The 21832-nt window shown below is 38.6% G+C and overlaps 1 protein-coding gene across 1 annotated transcript; it reads left to right on the top strand.

Moving 5' to 3' along the window:
* The first annotated feature begins 3673 nt into the window (after positions 1–3673).
* On the top strand, positions 3674–19893 carry Rbak (RB associated KRAB zinc finger). The gene is given in 7 exon segments (XM_047533236.1): positions 3674–3917; positions 5964–6029; positions 14465–14591; positions 14867–14968; positions 15790–16667; positions 16669–17129; positions 17131–19893. Coding segments are annotated over 6 exon segments (2133 nt in total). The 5' UTR covers positions 3674–3917; positions 5964–6014; the 3' UTR covers positions 17681–19893.
* Positions 19894–21832: the final 1939 nt, after the last annotated feature.

Genomic DNA, 21832 nt, shown 5'->3' with positions numbered 1-21832 from the left:
TCAGCATGAGTTTTTCCATGTGTGGAAATGTTTTTCAGCCTAAAAAATCAAGTATCATTTCTCTCAATTCCTGCTTTACCAAGCATATGGATGGAGTGTTGGACTTCTGTTTTCTGTTTCTCTTTGGAAAGTGGTGAGAGTGTTATGGTTAAGAAAAGCAGATGATTAAAGAGAAATAAAATGGAATTCAGCAGAAGTCATAGATTATAATCAGTCTAATTTCTATTGTTTGATCTTTACTTAAGCCTAACTACAACTCATCTTTTTTTCTCCATAAAGCAAGTCTAATAAGGTTCTGATTCCAGGTTTAGGAGGTTTGATAACAGAAGCTCAGAAACTTGGATCCACAAATCTATGTGAAATCGGGTGAACAAAGACCATCATTGTTGAACAGGTACAGACTGCAGCATTATGATCCTATCAGTGGGTTCCTTTGGAGGGAATTTGGCAAAGTATATAAATTATTATCTGAAATGTAAAAACTAACAGTAATAAAGGAGAAATTATCAGAGATTTATGCTGACATATCATTTGGGGTAGCAAATTAAATAAAACTAAGAATTCTGAACAAACATAAACATGTGACAGTGAATTAATAGAACAAGGATAACAAACATAGGGATGTGTGTTACATCATAAGATAGACTTCAAGTCTTTGAGTAAAAGAGACTATTTACCAGACCGGGGTTGTGACTCAGTGGTAGAGCACTTGCCTAGCACGTGTGAGGCACTGGGTTTGATTCTCAGCGCTGCATATGAATAAGTAAATAAAATAAAGGTCCATCAACAACTCCTAAAAATATTTTTTTAAAAAAAGAGACTATTTACCAAGTTGTTTGGGAAATGGATTGTTAGAAAATATGAAAAGTTAATAATACTTAATATAAAAAATAATAATGATTGATTTGTATCCCAGAGTGGACAACTTCTTTGCAAACAGGGATACAAATCAAAACCATCATGAGGAAACCACTTCATACCTGTGAGAATGATTATGATTCAAAGATGGAAAATAACACATTTTAGAAATGGTGTAGAGAAACTGAAACTCCCTTAACATTGCTGGTGGAAATTTGAATGAAATAGTTTGGGGCTACTCAACAAGAATCACCATGTGATCCAGCAATTCAACTCCTGTGTATACACCTCAAAGAACTGAAAGAAGGTATTCAAAACAAAGATCTGTACATAGATGTTCACAGCAGCACCATTCACCATAGAGAGGAAACCAGACAAATGTCCATCAGCAGATAAAGGCAGAAACAAAATGTGTGTTATTCACTTGAAGGAATATTGGCAGCCTAAGATGCTGGTATGTCCTGATGTATAGGTATAGACATAAATATAGATATAGTATGTATTTATTGTCTCTCAGCTGCAAATTCACCCTCTGCTTGCTCTGTGATCATGGAGTTGGTCCTTATAAATCTCTCTCCTTTTACAGCAACAATGTTAAACCCTGTCTGGAGGAAATGCTGGGGGAAATACGGAATTTGATTTCATTTTTAGAAATTATTTCCTTTTGTTAGACAAGGAAACTGCTCAGAAAGTTGCGTGAGTCACATAGCAATAAGGACAACTGGAGTTGAAGTGTGTGTCTGTTGCTGGGGTTTCCATCTTCATCTGCTCTGCAGCTTCCTTCCAAGGTGGCCCCTCTCCACTCCCTCCCAGGTGAGAGTACCCATCTGGAAATCCTCATTTCAGAGCCTGGTTTTCTTTCCTATTCCTCATTCTGACCATTCGCCCCATTTGGTTCCCAGCTGGCTCATCCCATGTGGGTCCCTATTCCAGTTCCTGGACAAGGACCTCTTTCTACAACATGATACACCTGCATTGGTGTGCTGAGTGCAGGCATGCTCTGTTGGCTCAAGGAGGCTCTGGAGTGGGGGTCAAAGGTTTGACCCACCCATCCAGGTGGCCTGTGGCACCAATCCTTACCTACCTAAAGACCTGCAACTCTGAGTTCCTAAGGTCAAACAAGTAAAGCAAAAACACCATAGAGAAATTCTATAATAAAAACCTGCTGGAGTATGTGGGATTCAATTTTTGCCTTATCTTAAGAGCATGTCATATTACATTATGTTGTGATTTTCTTTTAAAACCCCTTCTGGAGTAGTTTGTAATTATTACATAAATGGATTTATTATTTGGATATTCTCGTGAAAGTGCATCTTAATATTAAAATACATTGTGCTCATTATTTGAGTATATTATTATTTTTAGTACCATCTTTACTTTTACCATATTCTTGGATATTGTTATTTGCATCTTATGGGTTTGTTTGTTTCTTTAAGATGGGGCTGGAGGTGTGGTTCAGTGGTAGAGTTCTGGCTGTGCTGGGTTCTATCCTCAGCATTGTAAATAAAGAAAATAATAAATAAAAAAATAAGATTACATTTTGCTTGTTGACAAAAGGTAGAGACCGCCTCTCTTCTCCCTTTTGTGGAGTTTTTCCTTTAGACAACAAGTCATAGAAATATTTCCTGTCTCCCTTTCATTTGCATCTAAATCTTTTAAAAAGTGATATAAGTTGCTTGCCAGCCTTCCAGCCAGGAATGTGTTTCTAGGTCTGAGTCATCTCTCTAAAATGTAAACCTCGAGGAAGTCGGTGTCCCTATATCCCCATCACCTTGGGAGTTTAGTGCAGGCACCTCGCTCTGAGTTGTATCTACCTGCTTGTCATAGAGATGTGAGTTTGCCAGAGATAAAGGGCAAGAGCACGGACAACCACCTGGATCACCAGATGAACTCAGGATGAGCCCGTGAGAATGGAGTCTCCACGGTGCATACAGTGCTTTCGCCAAGGACCAGCTGCAGTTCATCCTGAGCCCGTGTGTGTGGTGGAGCGTCCCTGCCAGGTATTAGAAAGGCGAGGCGTCCTGCGGGGGTCTCCTTAGTGTTTCGACTGTGATGAGCATCACAGTCTGGCTCAGCGCTTCCTCGGTATTAAAAGGCTGTCTTCATTTTCTGCATTTGTGCAGAGGAGCTTCTGGTTTGGCAAGATTTATTTTTACTTTTCCCGCACCAGCGAGCACTGTTGCATTATTTCAGCAAAAAAGAGTGGGACACCGTGGTGTTTAAGGCCTCCTTTTCGAGGCTGGACATTTGTACCTAACTCTAAACGTGACCTTCTGGGACAGACACAGTCACAGGTGTTTCCTTTCAGTGTGCGTGCTTTTTACAGTTTGAGCACATTTGTTCAGCGACATGGAAAAGCTACGGTTTCTGTCTTCTTTCCCTTCCTTGGAAAGCATCGCTGGGCAACTGTTGTAGACTAGTCTTTGAGGAAAACTTCTGCAGGACACACTCTCCTACGGTTTGTCAGAACGTTGCTCCCACCGAAGGCTCTGAGGAAGGAGAGGATCTGGACTCCGGTACACCGGTGACTTGAAGCCCAAAGGGACCGGAGACAAATGCGAAACTGAGCATGCGGCGGGGGCTCACAGTACAGCGCCTCTTAACCCGGTTATGAGGCCAAAACATTTCCGCCGGTCCCTAAGTCCGGCGGCGCGCGGACTTTTGGGAATTAGAGTCCGAGTCTAGAGGAGGGCCCTGACTGCGGGCTTCCGGCGGCGTCTTGCGCACGCGCGCTTCGCCCTGAGTGCGTGTTCACGCATGCGCCCGCCACGGCTTTGCCTGGCTTCCTGTCTGTCCAGGTGACCGTCGCCCTCGTTCCCAGGCTGGGGCCTCGGGTGGGCGAGGACAGCGGAGTCTGCGGGGCAAACGCTGGCTGGCCGGGCTGGCGCCAAGAGTGTGCGCCTGTACGATCTAGTGTCCGGGCGGAGGCTCGAGCTCGACTGCGGAGCCCGCGGCGCAGGGCCCGAGTGTTGGGCGGACAGCGGCGGCGGCGGCGAAGGGGTGGCGGAACCCGGGCCGGAGGTGGCTTCCTTGGCAGCCAGGCCGGCGCTCGCGGGACGGTGAGTCCAGAGGGGGCGGATCTGGACCCCGCAGAGAGGCGCAGCCTCAACTTATGCTGTAGGCCCTGCTCCGCTCTTCAGAAACCGAAGGGCCTGGCGAGGTGGAGCGCGGTGGCCTGGGCGTAGCGGCGGCCAGCGGGAATCGCCCGTTCTCTTTTGCCTTCGGGAGTCGTGGGACCGAAACTGCGCAACCCTAGAAGAGGCAGTCGTGAGTTTGCTCGCCGCGTGAGCGGGACTTGGGTGCAGCCACTACTCGGTAGTGCATTGGCGCCTGAGGCAGGGGAGAGTTCAGTGGTTTCAAGGAGAGACAGTGGTTTCGAGAAGAGATGATGTTCAGTTTGGAGCCCAGGCGGGCTACAGCGTCTTAGGCGCTCGGTGGGAAGATCTGGAAGGACTTGGCGGACACCGGCCTCAGCTGCGACTTATATCTACACCCGTTCTTCCTCTCAGCGCTTCTGAGTGTCAAGGTGTCTGTAAACCTCCATGGGCACCCCAGTGCTCTGTTGATTTTCCCCTCGCCCTTGTAAAATCATAATGCAGCAGAGGAAAAATCTCTTAGTGCCTCAGTTGGTAGAGGAAGTCTTTGGTCCTGACATGGTGAATGACTTGATTAAGGTCATGGAGTTTGTTGATACGATTGCATTTAATAGTATTCAAACTTCCAGGCCAACGTTCTGTCTACTGTATACCAGTTTTCTTATGTTCAGCGGTAACCATATTTAGGTAGGCAATTTAAACCAAAACCTTGCCTTGTACACAGTAGTCTTATCTTTAAGAACTCAATCTTTTTTTCTTTTTTCTTTTTTAAAATTAGTGCATCATGCATCATTGTGGAGTTAGCTTTGACTTATTAGTAAATGCGTATAACATAGTTTGCTCCATTTCAATCCCGAGTACTACCCTCTTCCCTCTCCTCCCTCGCTTCCCCTGCTCTATTGGTCTTCCTTCTGCTTATTTTTTTAATTGGTGCTTTGTAGATGCACCGAAAAAGGGGAATTCATTGTGTTGTATGCATACTCGTGAGATAGGAATTCAGGAATGAAGGGAGAGACACTGAGTCTCAAAGGAAGTGCCCATAAACCATCAAAATGCAGAAAGCATCCATAAATAATTGCAGCTCCTGAACAACATGCTATTGGCCCATGTCCTTGTAAAATAAGGGCAATGTGCTAATGCAGGGGAAACCAGCCTGAAATTATGTAGCTCTACCCTGCCTCCACTTCTAGTCCAGACTCTAGCAACCATTCCTCTATAAATATTAACAACCCACACCAACAGGTTGCTGTCTTCTTCTCTGGAGATAGCCTGCATTCTCTCTTGAATGTGTATTCATTGCTTTACCCCGAAGGCAACTCTCTTGATATTGCCTCCATTCTCCCTTAAATATGTATCTACTTTACTAAATAAACTTCTGTCTATGCCTGTGACAGCATGCTGAAATTCTTTTCCATCATGTATGCCAAGAATCCCACTGGTCCTGAGTCAGATTCCCCCTTCACTCTGGAAACCCCTTGCATTCTTTTTCCAAGACAAGTCTTCTCTCTGGATGCATGCACATAATATAGTTTGTTAATTTCATTCTGCAATTCCTTCCCTCTCCCCATCCTCCTCCCTCCCCCTTGATTCTCTTCCTTTACTCCAGTGTTCTCCCTTCTGCTTTATGAGGTCCCCTCACTTTTTAAAAAGATTCCTTAGTTTCTCTAGCTTCCACTTGTGAAGAAAGGTCAAATTTTCAATGACTGTAGCTTCTTTAATTTTAAACAATTTAAAGAGACAATAAGGTATATGTGTTGTCTTTTTTCACCTTGTGGCAGACTGACAGGAGCCAATGTTTATGTTCACCATTGAGAATCTAAAACTTAGATCATTCCAGTGATCACTTTGGAATTCTAAAAGTATATGCTTCCTCCCTGTCACACATTTTGCCTCCTCTGAGAGTTCAGGGGGTCTGATTTCATTGAGCTTTTGTTGGAGGTTCTTGTGGTGATTCCTACCTGTGCAGGCCAGATAACTGCTGTCTTCAGTGACCTGCTTCTCATTCCCTAGGTCCACCATCAACAGTTTCTACACTTTACACTTTTCCAAGAGCAGCGGAAAATGAACAAATTGCAGGTGAGTTTTTCTGTCTGTGTATATTTTTGTTACTTTCCTTTGTAATACATCTTAGGTTTATAAGGGTTTGTACTTTAAAATGGAAATGTAGATATCAATAAAAGACATTGTGAAAAATACAGAGTGGCAGACTAGCACTGAGAATTTTCCATCAGGGACTTATGTGTAAGTAATGTGATACTTAAGGATTAATGAAGTTAAGTTGCAAATATGGCTCTGGTGTTCTTTTTTTTTTTTTTTTTTTTTTTTTTTTTGCTGTACTGGGGATCGAACCCAGGGCAAGGCAAGCACTCTACCAACTGAGCTATCTCCCCAGCCCTGCTCTGGTGTTCTTGACAGCCATGGAGGGGAATATCCATCGCACCATTTGCATCAATTATAAGAAACCATTTTTGTTACTTGTGGATTTTAAAGATCTCCTAGGACCCAGAAAAAAATTTCATCACTAAAGTTAAAATTGTGGATAGCTTTCCTAATAACAACTATCAAATCACTGCAATGTATAACTTATCCTTGTTGGCTGTGTTAGCGGAGGGCCAGCTGCCTAAGGAGAACTTGGTTCATATAACTTCCCAGGGACCTAAGTGTTGGGAGCCAAGTAGATAAATTTCTGTTTTTACTCCTTAATCCACAGATGAAATCTACATCACGAGGGAATGAGCTGATCATCCTTGAAATATTTCTGTCTGTCCATTGGGGTTGCATAGCAAACAATATAAAAAAGTATTCTCTTGTAAAGATTTTCTCATTTGCTGTTCACATTTCACTTCTTGGTGTTTTGATTACACTCTTACCACTTTCCTCAATCTGTGAGTAAGGAATGCCAGTGATTTAATTATGGTTAAATCTAGCAGCCTTTTTCAGTTCTTACCTATTGTGACTCTTAATCTGCTTTAACATTTGTTACTTCCAAATTGATACTTTTTTCATGGTGTCTCCCTTCTTTTGGCTTAAAAAAAAAGTCATCTGTAAGTATTTTTGTACTTAAATTATAAGCAGTCATTTTAACAGGAGTTGAAGACTACCTACAATGCTGTTCCTTTTTAATATGTAATATGGAAGGTTAAAAATTTTAGTTTCTCAACCATTTTTTTGGTTTGTTCTTTTCTTTCAGAATTCAGGTAGAGCCCATACTGGTTGTTAAGTCTTTTAAATCTTTCAGTAGTAGTTGTAGTAACGTTTCTTGTGTTATTGTTTGCTGTTTATTTTTCTAAGAATGTGGCTTGTTTGCCCTCAGTTTCTCAGTTTGGAATGTGTCAGTATCATTTTACCTTTAACATTTTTTAATTCTTTGTGTGCCACAAAAAAGTGTTGGTTTGATCTGGAAGTTCAGTGAGGTTTATGTTTAGTTTTTTGTCAAGTTGGTTGTACACAGCATTTGTGTCTTTCTAGAGGCACATCTTGTCCTAGCTTTTTTTTAAGATTAGTATCTACTGATTGAGGTTTATTGTCGTAATCCAATAATTCGCTAGGAGAGGCAGGATGGTAATCCATAATCGTACCATTTCTTCATTTACCAACTAGAATAGTTTCTGAAAGTAAACGTTTCTCTATTTCAGTTAAATGGTTGATACTGGAAAAACAGTTTCCAAAATATTGGGTAGGCTCCTGAGCAGCATGCTTGTTCATTTTGTTATCAAAAACCCATGTGCATTTTTAAATTTTCAAGTAGCTCAGTACATTTCAAAGTTGGGGTTCATTTTGATATTTAAGTGGTTTCATTTTTGACCAGGGGGAATCCCTTTAAATTGGTTTCTGAGTTCTTTGGAAATACCTCAAATATTTGATAGCATTTGCTTTTATTCAGTATTTGATTTTGAAGTAATTTCAGATTTATAGAAAAATTGCAAAGAATTCTCAAAGAAACCTCATATTACTTTTGCCTGGATACTCTAATTCTTAATGTTTTCCCCACATTTGCTTTATCTTTTATCTATATGTATATACATACACATGTGTGTATATGTGTGTGTGTGTGTGTGTGTGTGTGTGTGTGTGTGTTTTTCCCTGTACCTTTTGAGTCTGGGTATTATCACCTTGTAATGCTTCAAATTTTGCCTTGTAGTATCAAGGATATTCTCTTATTTATTAATCGTACAGTGCATTGGTCAACCTTTCATTGCTGTGACAAGTATCTGAGGAAAAGAACTTATAGGAGGAAAGATTTATTTTGGCTCACAGTTATAGAGGCCCATGGTGGGCTGGCTCCATTGGTCTGGGTCTGAAATGGGACAAACCAAGTTGGTCATGGCAGGATGGTAGAGGAAAGCTGTCAGCTTATGGCAGCCAGAAAGCAGAAGAGAGTCAGGAGGAGGGGCTGGAGAGAAGGATAAGCCCCTAGGGTGTTCCCCCAATGACCTGCTTTCTCCAGCTAGGTCCCACATCCCAGTAGTCCTTTAAGCCAGCAATGGATTAATCCACTGATTAGGTCAGAATCCTTGGATGCAGTTGACTCCCAAAAGCCACATCTCTAAACACATGAAACTGAGGAATATTTCAGATCCAAATCTGAACACAGTTGTTGAATTTAGGAAACTTACTGTTAGTGATTTTTTATTTAATGGACAGTTCACTTTTCAGTTTTCCCATTTCCCAGAAATTTTCACTGTAGCAGTATTTATTTTCTGGTAGAAGATTGGACCCAGCATTGTGAGGTGAACAGTGTCCTTACTGATTTTCTGCCTTCTCCGCATTTTTGGCCTACTGTGTTTGATTGGTTTTGTCTATCTCTTTGCAGTTCTGTTTCTTTTAGCTTCATGTATCTTATTAGGTATTTAAACCTTCAAGCTTTTTTGTTCTTGATTAATTAACCACTTCGATATTGTAGAATGGCCTTCCTTACCTCTGGCAATGTTCTGTGCTGTGAAATGTACATAGTTACTTATGAAGCCACTCTGGCTTTCTTTAGAGTAATGTTGGCATGGTATATCTAATTCTATTGTTTTGCTTTTAACCTGTTTGTCTCTATATTTAAAGTGCATTTCTTATAGGTAACATAGAGTTGGGCCTTTTTTATCTAGTTTGACAATTCTGATTCTTAATTGGTGGCATTTAGACCATTTACATGTAATATGATTATTGCTATATCTGGTTAAGTCGTCTGTTTTCTATTTATCCTGTATTGTTTTCTTTTTCTTCTTAATCTTCCTTTTGACTGAGGTTTTGTTTTGTTTGCATTGCTAGGGGTTGAACCCCAGGTCTTATGTGTACTAGGCAAGTGGTATGCCACTGAGCTACACTCCCAGCCCCTTGATTATATTTTATGGTCCCATTTTATTTCTTTTGTTGCATGTTAACTATAACACTGTTTTGTTACTTTAGTAAGTGCTTTAGGATTTATGATGTGCAACTTTAATTTATCATAATTTATCTTAAAGAAAAACATTTTACTTAAGAGTATAAGAAACTTATAGTAGGATACTTGCATTTATCTCCTATTGGTAAATTCACCTGAATTTTTCTGTGTGTTGTGATTTTTTTTTACATTCAGATCACTGACCCAGTTGTTGTAAGGTGTGAGTGCAGTTTAATCCACATCCAAATGGTTATCACTTGTCTTTCATCATTTGTATTGTCAACCTTAGAAATACTGGAGGTAACCAACTTATAAAGAGAAAAGGCTTATTTATTATTTAGCTAAGAGTTTTGAAGGCTCAGGACATGATGCGGGCATTATCTCGGTTCTTGGCTACATCACATCATGGTACAGGTGCATGTGTGTAATAGTTTATGCCACCAAATGGGAAATGTGAGAGACTGGCTGTGATCTAAGATCACCAGTGATCTAAGGACTCATTAGGTTCCTCCTCCCAAAAGTTCTACTACCATTCTGCATCCTGATTTCGACCTCCCCTACCATTTTAGGTGTACGCTATTCTCCCACTATTTTAATAATATTATACTATCAGTTTATCCTTCTCATTCCAAAATATTTCAATCTCTCTTCAATTGAATTCTTCCACTGACATTTCAACATGCTTGTCTTTTCCATATTCAGAAATAAAACCAAATAAAGCAAATAAATAAATGTCTCTTGAGACTTTAAAAAAGAAAAAATGTCCTACTACCTTCCAATTGCCGCTCTGGGGACCAAGATTATTATCATAATGAACTTTTGGAAGACACAGGCCTTACCCAAGCCATAGCGTCACTTATTAAAACTCAGTTCTACTGTGATTTGAGATGTCTCCATTTTCATGTAACTATAAAAGTCTATCTCTAAATTTTTCTTTTCTTTTTTACTGGTCTGTCATATACCAGTACCATACTTCTGGTGCTGGCAATTGAACCTAGGACCTCACACATGTTGAGCACATACCATACCACTGAGCTGCACCCAGCCTTATCAAACTATTTTAATCATAGAGGCATTGTTTTAAACTCGGAAATCCGGTAGCACTAGGTTCACTGCGTAACTTTTTAAAATATTTTCATAGCTGTTCTCAGGTTTTTTCTTCATCATATGAACTTTAGTATCTGCTTGTCTAGTTTCAAGAAGAGACTTTTTGGTATTTTTTGGGATCACATATATATAAAGTAAGTTTGGGTAACTGGAATTTTGTATTATTAAATTTACTTACACAAAAGCAAGGAACATTCTATTTGTTCATGTCTACTTCCCTGTCTTTCAGGAGTGTTTTTAAGTTTTCATCAGTGATTCCCTGAGTTTTCATGTCATCTGCAAATAGAATTAGTTTTTGTTTTAATCAGTTGTATTCCTCTAATTATTTTCTCTTCTCTAATTGGAGATAATGAGCATTTTACCTTGTTGCTGGTTTTATTGGGAGTGTGTGTAGTGTTTCCCCATTAACACTGAGGCATAAATGTGTATGTGTATTTGTACGTGAACTTAGTAGTATATACATGTGCTTGTGTTTGATATATATTATGTGTTTGTGTGTGTATGTACATATATATGTCACAGGGATGTATATATCACATGTACCATGTATATTAAGGTGTAAAAGTATGCTTGTGTCTTGATTTATGTGTGTACATATTGATTTTAATGAAGTATCCATTGATTTCTATTCCTTGAGTTTTAAAATCAGGTGTGCATTTTAAGTATTTTCAGACTTTTTCAGGAAATATAAAAGTTTTCTTAGTTGTATTACAATCCATATTCGTGGTTTTTCATATACTAAACAAACCTATATTTTTAAAATAAGTTCTATTTGGCAATTATAATATTTTTAAAATCTCATATTGGATTTTGTTCATTAGCATTTTATTTTAGCTATATTTACATAAGTTATATTGGTGTATAATTTTAAGTTATCTATTGCTATCTATTGTAAACCCCACAGCATCACTGCCTTCTGGACTAACTTATTCCACAAGAGTCTACTTTCTATGAGGGACTTTGTCAGCTCATTTCTTGCCTGATCCAACTTGGATTTCTGTTTGAAGTAGCAGCTCTACCTTTGCTGTCTCAGGTGGTCAGTCTGGGGTCCTGCACAGTTGTGACTGCACTGATGGGTGTCCACCTGGGGTTGATGCATCTTTTATAATAGAATGTAACATGTTCACTGAGTACTTGCCTTTTTATGTTTTAAGTCTGAAGATCTGCTTCTTACAGAAACACTGAAAACCCTTGCTTGCTGATGTTTCACTAAGGTTTGAGTGTTTTAAAGAAACTGTTTTCCTAGGTAATAAATTATCTTGCTTTTCTGAAAGTATCTTTAAAGTGCCATAGGCTTAAATAATATTTCGGCTTGCTATACAGTTATAAGTTCTGACTCTTATATTTCTCTTTTAAATTTGTGGGCAGTTCTCCATTGTATTCTATCAGATGAGAAGTAGAATGTCAGTTACCAGGATAAATTGCTTTTTTTTTTCCCTGCTAACATTTTAGGAATTTTTTGGTACTAGGGGTTGAACCCAGGATGCTTTACCACTGAGCTACATCCCCAGCCCTTCTTGTGTTTTATTTTGAGATAGGGTCTCACTAAGTTGCTGAGGCTGGCCTTGAACTTGCAGTCCTCTTGCCTCAACCTTCTAAGTCACTAGGATTACGAGTATGCCACCACACCCGGCTTTTAGGACTTTTAAACTTTAGTTTTTTGTTTTGTTTTGGAAGCACCAGTGATTAAACCCAGGACTTTGCCTATGCAGAGCAAATGCTCTTCCACTGAGCTGCATCCTCAACCCTCAATTTAAGATACTTTATCAGGAAATTTCTAGATCTCTATATTTTCTTCCCCAGTATTCTTCAGCCCTTTAGATGAGAAGGCTTGTGTGTTTCCACAGCCTGTGTGGTGTTTTCAGTTCTGTCTTTAGTTATTTCTTTTTGTTCATCCTCTGTGTTCTCTATGAAAATGTTGAGCCTGTTGGATCTGACTTTTGTGTCCTAAATTTGCTTTCATCACTTCCATTTCTATTTTCTGACAGATTTCCTAAGTTATATATTTTATGTCCCATTTGTTAATCAAGTTGCAGTTCAGCAATCCAGTCTTTATACTCTTTAAGTATTCTCCAATATTTCTTAGCAGGATATTCTTATTTTATGCAAGCAGTATCCTGCTTAAATCATTTAAAAATGTGAACCAGTATACAGAATCTAAGTTCCTTTATGAATTTGGTTTTGTCAATGTTGGGTTGTTCATCGTGATGCTTATCTTTTATTCACCCTGTTTTCCTCAACTGATGATTCTTGATTTTCTGATTATTAAGAGAATAATTATTAATAGCTAGCATTCATGTCCTCAAATAATCACACTATTTGGTTCCTTCTTCCCCTATGGAGAGGATGGCTGCAGAGTATTGAAGTAAATAGGGAGGGATACATAGTTGGGCATCTTTCCATTTTGTCAAGGTGGTGAATTAATACAGTTAATTTGCTCAAATTTCTTTAAGAACTTTGAGCTTTGTTGCTTTGGGAATACTTTTTTAGGAGTCTGCCTTTAGGGAAAAGAATACTTGTCCAATGTAGATAGAGTTGAACATATATGTACTGATTTTCCTGAGACAGTCTTGGATTGCACCTATATTCCAGGTGTCCCACATGGTTTATCATTTGTCCCAGACAGAAGTTTCCTCTATGGATAGTGCATATATGGTTGTCCTAGTGATGGAGGTCTGGTATGATGTGCTCTGCCATGTCTCTGGTTGCACTGCCATATCCATAGGGTTCTTACCAGATCCACCATTCATCTAGCTGTTCTGTATCCAGAAATCAGATCACCATGTGAGCTACTCAGGAACATTTCTCTGTCAGCCAATCACTGTGCTACCCACAGGAGCCCTAGGCCTTGCCATGGACTTGGAGATCCTCAAGGGCTCTACTGGAAAACCTGCTGTTTGCTTTGGCTGCAGCCTGTTAGCCCCTGTATAAAGTTGTGTATCTCATGACTCCAGGTTCTTTTTTTTTTTCTTTTTTTGTCTTTTACTTTTCTTTGGACCTCAATGATGCCCTCAGAGAAATTCCTGATTTCCTAGCCTCTGTGTTCCAGTGCTCTTAGGAGAATGGAATCTATTTTTCTGTTTGATCTAGACTTTTTTGTTTCTTTTTGAGGCAAGAAAGTCATTGTGTACATTCACTTTACCCTCTTGAATGACATTTGACCCTTATTGTCTCAACAATCTGTCCTTAGGAAAGCACCTTCTTGGTGTCTTTTGACCTGTTCTGTACCAACCTCTTAAACATTGATGCTGCTTCAGTTTTTGCCATTGGTGTTTAGGACTTCATCATCATCTTTTAACCTCAGTTGTATAGAATAAATACATGGTTCATACCTAGGGACTTCAAATTAACCAAATCTGTGAAGCATAATCTGGGAGTATAAACTTAAAATAGTTTGGTTTCCTTTTGTTAAACCACTCTTCACCTTGCATGCACCACTCTATAATACCTTTGGTTATTCATTCAAACAAAAAGCACACATTACTGCAAGAATGAGATGTTTGAGGTAAGATGAAAGAGGTAAAAAAAACTTCATTTTGCAGACGGCCAAAAGTAACTGGCTGTGTGGATGAAAGAGGCAGAAGATCAAAGATGTGGAACTGGGTGACAGCACCAGAACAGTGATGGGAAGGAAAGAGACAGGGCCCCAGTCTTGGTTGCTACACCATGAAGGGGTCCAGGAGAAGGAAAGGACCAGCCAGCAAAGGAACTGAAGGAAGTGAGAAGGAGTAAAATGCATGTTTGTTTACATGTGTATCATCAAGCCGTCAGCTTTTTGAGAGTAGGAATGGTGTCAGAAACTCAGTTCAGTGGTAAAATGGGAACTCAGTTGTTTCTTCGTTTTTAATTTTGCTTTTTTGTTTCTTACATATTAAAGAACTCAAAGGCAATATGTTTCCAATAAGTTTGTGTTTCTTCCACAGTCCAAAATATAAAATAAGGTGTACAGTGTTTGTAGTTAACTTTACCAGTGAGCTTGGGAAGATCTTGTCTCTGTTCACATCACCCAGTTCTGATTGTGGTACCACTGCAGGGGCCAGTGTCATTCAGGGATGTGGCTGTGGACTTCACTCAAGAGGAGTGGCAGCAGCTGGACCCTGAAGAGAAGATGACGTACAGGGATGTGATGCTGGAGAACTACAGCAACCTTGTTTCTGTGGGTGAGGACAGCTTGCATTCTCAACACTTGAAGTTTAAGGATTTTGCCTTTGTAAAGGAGCAAGTGATAAGACCTTTTATTTCCTCTTGGGCATAGGTTGAATATTTGTATCTCTCCATTGAGAGGTTCTAATTTTTTAAGGTAAAAAGATGGGGCGCTTTGTTATGCAGCCTGTGGGGCAGTGCCATCCTCAGTGTCATAGATTCTGAGGACAGCCAGCCAGTCTGAGTGCTTCTCCATTTCTAGTCTGAGTCCTTCTTCATTTCTTGTTAACAGGGTATGATGTAACCAAACCAAATGTGATCATTAAGTTGGAGCAGGGAGAAGAGCCATGGACAATAGAAGATGATGATGACTTCCCCTGTCAAAGTCATTCAGGTCAGTAAATAGAGTATCCAGCTTTTTAAAATGGTCATAGGGGCAACTTTGGAATTTGATATTTAAAGAAGTATTATGGTAGGGACATGACTGGCTTGGGGAGTTTATGCCAGCAAATTCAAAGAATGTTAATGGTTAAACTTAATGAGCATTTGTTTTGTGTCATAGACTATTCTAATCCCTGGTTATGGGACTATCTCCAAACATGAGGAAACTGGAGCTTTTAGAGTGTGTGTTTGGATTTATATGCAGTGTAGAAAGGCAAAGGTTTGGGAAGGGTCTAGATGAGTAGTAGTATTGGTATGAAGTGACAGCTTGCAATTTAATATAAATTATAATCTATTTCTTCTAAACGTAATCCAAACTTGAATGTATTCTTTGCATATTCACCCAGTAATAGTTCTTGACCTCCTTTGCTCTAAGTCCTTCCATTTCTGCCTGAATCCAGCACTTTTTCAGTGACTTTGTTCTCACTTCTCAGGTCTTGAATTTGTTTCATCTTTACTACTGAAGTTTTAAACACTATACTTACATAGTAATAAAGTACTAGTATTCAATGTGAATTAACTCCTCTTATTTTTAAATGCACTGAGTTCCATCCTGTCCCATTCCTTCCTCATTTCCTTCCACCCCACCCTGTGTATGTGTGTATTCTGTCACAAATCAAAGAAAAAGAGACCTATACACTCATTTATTCTTATTTGTGGAGATTGACCCTAAAGCCAGAATCAGCCCTACAAATAAGACACTTAAATACCATTCCCATTCTGTTAGTTATGTGTTCAGATTCACATGACTTGTTTAATCTTATTCCTTTTCAGAAGTTTGGAAAGTTGATGACATGGTAGAGAGAATCCAAGAAAATGAAGATCAACATTCAAGGCAAGCTGGTGACATGAACAGCCAAACTCTGATGGATGATAGAGGAGATGCTTTTGATGAAACTTATGTGGATACACACTGTGTTCTTTCAGGCATAAATGCTCACAGTTGTGTTTCCTGTGGGAAGAATTTAGAATCTGTTTCACAATTAATTAGTAGTGATGGAAGTTATGCCAGAAAGAAACCTGATGAGTGTAATGAGTGTGGAAAAGCTTGTCATGGAGAGAAGTCCTATGAGTTCAATCACAATGGGGATACCTGTTCTCAAAGTGAAGAAAGCATTCTGCAGAAATCCTTTGAATACGACGAGTGCATGGAAGCCTTAGACAATGAAGCTGTTTTTATTGCTCACGAGAGAGCTTATATGGGGGAGAAGCCCTATGAATGGGACGATTCTGGACCAGATTTCATCCAGATGTCAAATTTTAATGCCTATCAGAGGTCACAGATGGAAATGAAGCCCTTTGAATGCACAGAATGTGGAAAGTCTTTCTGTAAAAAGTCTAAATTCATCATTCATCAGAGGGCTCATACAGGAGAGAAGCCCTATGAATGTAATGTGTGTGGGAAGTCCTTTAGTCAAAAGGGAACCCTCACTGTACATAGGAGATCACACTTAGAGGAGAAGCCCTATAAGTGTACTGAATGTGGGAAAACCTTCTGTCAGAAGTTACATCTCACACAGCATCTGAGAACCCATTCAGGAGAGAAGCCCTATGAATGTAATGAGTGTGGGAAAACCTTCTGTCAAAAAACGCATCTCACCCTACACCAGAGAAACCATTCAGGAGAGAGACCGTATCCATGTAACGAATGCGGGGAAGTCCTTTTCCCGCAAGTCAGCCCTCAGTGACCATCAGAGAACGCACACAGGAGAGAAACTTTATAAATGTAATGAGTGTGGGAAATCCTACTACCGAAAGTCCACTCTCATTACGCATCAGAGAACACACACAGGAGAGAAACCCTATCAGTGTAGTGAATGTGGGAAGTTCTTTTCTCGGGTGTCATACCTCACTATACATTATAGGAGTCATTTAGAAGAGAAACCTTATGAGTGTACCGAATGTGGCAAAACTTTCAATTTAAATTCAGCCTTCATTAGGCATCGGAAAGTACACACAGAAGAGAAACTCCATGAGTGTAGTGAATGTGGAAAATTCTCTCAGTTGCCATATCTCACTGATCGTCATACAACCCATTTAGAAGAGAAACCCTATGAATGTAATGAATGTGGGAAAACCTTCCTTGAAATTCAGCCTTCGGTGAGCTCCAGGCACTCCAGAAGGGGAGAAAACCTACGAATGTAATATATGTGGAAAATCATTCTCTGATTTGTCATACTATACCATTCATTACAGAGGTCATGCAGAAGAGAAACCCTTTGGATGCAACGAATGTGGGAAAACCTTCTCCCATAACTCCTCCCTCTTTAGACATCAAAGAGTACACACAGGCGAGAAGCCCTATGAATGTTATGAATGTGGAAAATTCTTCTCTCAAAAGTCATATCTGACTATTCACCATCGGATTCATTCAGGAGAGAAACCCTATGAATGTAGTAAATGTGGGAAAGTCTTCTCTCGGATGTCAAACCTCACTGTACACTATAGAAGCCATTCAGGAGAGAAACCCTATGAATGTAATGAGTGTGGGAAAGTCTTTTCTCAGAAGTCGTACCTCACTGTACATTACAGAACTCATTCAGGAGAGAAACCTTATGAATGTAATGAATGTGGGAAAAAATTCCACCACAGATCAGCCTTCAATAGCCATCAGAGAATTCATAAAAGAGGGAATATGAATGTACTTGATGTGGAAAACCTCTAAAGTAAAATCTCAATTTTTAGAAAAACAAATATGGGAAACCCAATATTGTTCATCTGAGTGTTCATGTTCCTGAATGGGGAAATGCACTGAGTTGCTAGATCCACTTTAATCTGTATTTTCAGAGAAGAATCCCTAAAAGTGCAACAAGAAGCAGATACTTCAGCAAGACCATACAGCTCATGGAACACCAGATAATTTATACAGAGGCAGAATTTTACAAATATTTAATATTTATTTTGGATTTAAAGTGTATTTACATATCAGGGAGTCATACTAAGGAGAAATATGTCAATGTGATGAATGTGTAAAACATTATCTTGGAAGTTGTAATGCTAAAAGCCATATTTCTAAGGTAGAAACAGGTGTTTATAGGAAAGATACCAGAAGCTCTCAGCTCTGAATAGATCTTCATTGGATAAAATGAAGTTTAAAAATCATCAGGAGTTAGTCAATCATGAGAACAGTAGCATTAGATAAATGTATGGCATTTCTTATCATGTTTTAAAATGCAGTCTAATGATAGTTCTATGCAAGTTTGGATTTGAATAATTTTTATGAAAAGTCAGTATTTCTTGAGTATTAGAAGGCAAAATGTACAAATAGGACATATTGTGAGTGAGATAATATTTGATAGGTATAAAATAATGAAGTACATAATTTTCTATTCTTAGTGGAATTTACAAGTGGAATTTTAGTGGATGCCTGCCTCATCAGTAGAGGGGAGAGTGGTTTTTGTAAAGTTTTCAACTGTACATGAGCAAAAAAAAATTAAAAACACTTTTGATAAACTATGCATATATAATTTGGAATTGAGTTTCAGTGAGAGAGAAATTACTCTGTTCATATATACAAAGTATCCCAGCTCCCTCATACCACTCTTGTTTCCTAATCCACAAATTTGAGTGTGTTGAGTGCCAGTATTATGTAATTCAGAAATTTTGTCCACATTTTTATCTCATTCAAATATGGTGAGGTGACATTTTGTGTTTTGAGTCATTCCCAGTATTTCAGAACAAATAAGTTTCTATTTGACATTTTTTGGTTTGTTGACTTAATGGTCTTTCCTCATTTCTTGCTAGAAGAGTTTGACTGCCCACCATTGTTTCATATGGCACAGACAGTAAATCCTGATTATTCTTAGCCAATAGTGACAATTCCATGCTGATTGCCAGTACAGTAGTGGGGGACATGTTCCAAAACCCTGAATGGATGCCTGAGACCATGGATACTACCAAACCTTATAGGTGCTGTGATACTGCTACAGCCTATGTGATGACTATGCTGACTGCAGGTAGCATTTGCAGTGTGGATCACTGGACAAAGCAATGATTCACTTCCCAGGCATGAGCGAGCAAGGTTTAATCACTCAGAATGTTACGCTGCTCAAAGCTTAGGAATTATTTCTGAAATTTTTCATTTAATGTTTTTGAACTGTAGTCAATCCCAAATAACAGACCATAAAAGCAAAATCTCAGGTATGGAAGGATTACTGTAACTTTTTAATAGTGATCACATGACCAAAACCTGAACAAATAAAATGAAGATGGATTTATTCTGGAAAAGGAATAAGATAGCAGTGTCATACTCCAAGAATGCAAGGTGGCTAAATATTCAAAAGTGGAGATCTAGCTCATTAGATCTAGCTAGGCAAGCACAGGGCCCTGGGTTCCATCCCCAGCACCACCCCAAAAAAAAAAAAAAAAGAAAGAAACCAATGATCACATGAAGAAAAGTGATCTGGTATGTAGAAAATTAATGTGGTGAAATTAATATCCATTATGATCTCAGCTGAATACAGTTGAACTGTCTTAATTGGATAAAGAATAACTTAAACTACAACAGCATACTTAATGAAAAAAATGAAATAGATGAAAAAATAAATTAGGATATTCATTATCACCAATTTTTACTCAATAATATGTAGGATAACCTAGCCAGGAAAGGGAGGCAAGTACAGAAAAGGCATAAGGATTGGAAAGAAAGTAAAACCTCTGCAGATGATGGGATTTTGCACATAAATATTCCGAGAAATATACAGATAATTAGAATTAATGAGTAAATTGACTGGGGAAGTAGCTCAGTGGCAGAGTACAAGTCTAGCATGCATGAAGCCCTGGGTTTGATCCCCATCTCTGCCAAAAGAAAAAAAAAAAGAAAAGAAAAAAAGAGCAAGGTCCCTGAACCTGAGGTCATTTTGCAAAAAATCTCTTTTACTATACCAGCAAACAAAATGAAAAATTTAAAAGCAATACCACTTACAAAAATCCTCAAGTGCCTAAGGGAAAATTTAACATTTTCAAGAACTTTATCCAGGAAGAAGAACAGCACAGCGAGAGGGATTTATATTGTTTTCAGATTTCAGAACAATGTCAGTTTTCCCTAAATTAACTCATATTCAGTGCAATTTAAAATCCTAGAAAGTTCTTTAGTGGAAATTAACGAGCTAATTTGAAAGTATATGAATAAAGGGCCAATAACAGTCAAGGCTGTCTTGGAAAATAGAGCTGGGGAATTTTTATTCCCTTGTACCAATACCTGCTATAAAGCCATAAAATTATCATGGTGTGATACTGGCACAAGGAAAACACTGACCAACAGAACAGAATATAGGGATTCTAGAAATAGACTCTGCATACACAATTGTGCAGAAGTGGTGGTGACGTGCAGTGGGGAGAAGGGTATTTTTCCTGTAAATTTTTTTCCATCGAATTATGTAATTTTAACAGTGAGAAATCAATTTTGGATGGATTGTAGATCTAAATATGAAATGTACATTTTATGAAGAAAACCTTAGAAACTTAAAACCTTAGTTCAAGCAAAGTTTTCTTAAGATCCGAAAACATTCAGCCATAAAAGTCTGTTAATTTGGATATATTAACTTTAAAACTTTTTATTAGACACCATTAAGAAGGTGAGTAGGAAGCTAACAGGTACAAGATACAGATGTGCTTCATATGTGTGACAATTGATTAGAAAAAGCATTGGTACTTTTTTAAAAATAAGGAACCAGATAGCAAATGTTTTGGGCTTTGCCACAACTGCCTGACTTTGCTGTTATAAAATTAGCCAAATACACTTCATAAATAAATGTGCATAACTGTTTTCCAATAAGTTTTATTCACAAGCACATGGACAGTCAGGATTTTGCCTGCAGCCCGTTGCTTTCTGGTGTTTTATCTGGAATATAAAGGAACACCTACAGTCAACGAAGGGGAACGTGGGCTAAAGATCTGGTTGTCTGCTTCACAAAGACGACATCCAGATGGCCAGTAAACATGAAAAAAATTTTAGCTTTTTTTTTTTTTTTAATCAGGGAAGTGGAAATTTTAAATACTATTATTACTACCTACCCTCTGAGATGGTTAAAATGGAAGGCATGGGAAAGCATGAGGTTTAGTAAGGATGTAAGCAACAGGAATTCTGTACTAGCAAAATTGCCATCTGACAAAACCCATTTTGGAAAGTTGGCACTTAACAGCTAAACATGGGTGTAACCCTTACCCAAACCAGGCAGACACATGTATATATCCACGAAGGACATGTGCTTAAATATGCATTTTATGAAACGAAAAACCCAGAATCATCTTAAGACATGTAATAAAAAGAATAAAGTGGTATATTTTCACAGTAAAATACTGTAGAACATTGAGAATGAATGGACTTTTAAGTCCACAGAGCAATGTTGCCAAATTTCACAATGCTGAATAAAGAAATCCAGACATGCAAGTATATTACATGATACTATGTATGAAGTATACTACATGATACTAAGTATGAAGACAGGCAAAACTTGTCTATGCAGTTAGAAATCCACAGCCTTGGCCAGGGTGTTTATCTGGTGCTGATAATTGTTTCTAAATCTGGGTGCTGAATGTCTGTTCTGAAGTCTGTACTTAAGATATGTGTATTTTTCTGCATGTATATTACACTTTGATAAAAAGTTTTTTAAAAAATCAAATGGCTAGTTCACTCTTTCAAGATATTTTTCTAAATGTATGTGAATATACTACATAACAGGAATTAAATGGTAGATTTTGCATAATTTGGTGTAGGAAATATTTACAGTAGTTTTAATGACATCTACTAAGATTTCCTGCACTCTGTCCTTAAAGCTTACCATGATGTATATTTTAAGGAAAGGGTTAAAGGGTC

The sequence above is a fragment of the Sciurus carolinensis genome, chromosome 18, assembly GCF_902686445.1.
Source record: "Sciurus carolinensis chromosome 18, mSciCar1.2, whole genome shotgun sequence".
Lineage (NCBI taxonomy): Eukaryota > Metazoa > Chordata > Mammalia > Rodentia > Sciuridae > Sciurus > Sciurus carolinensis.
The sequence above is the reverse complement of the archived record's forward strand: the minus strand, read 5'-3'. Positions and strand labels throughout refer to the sequence as shown.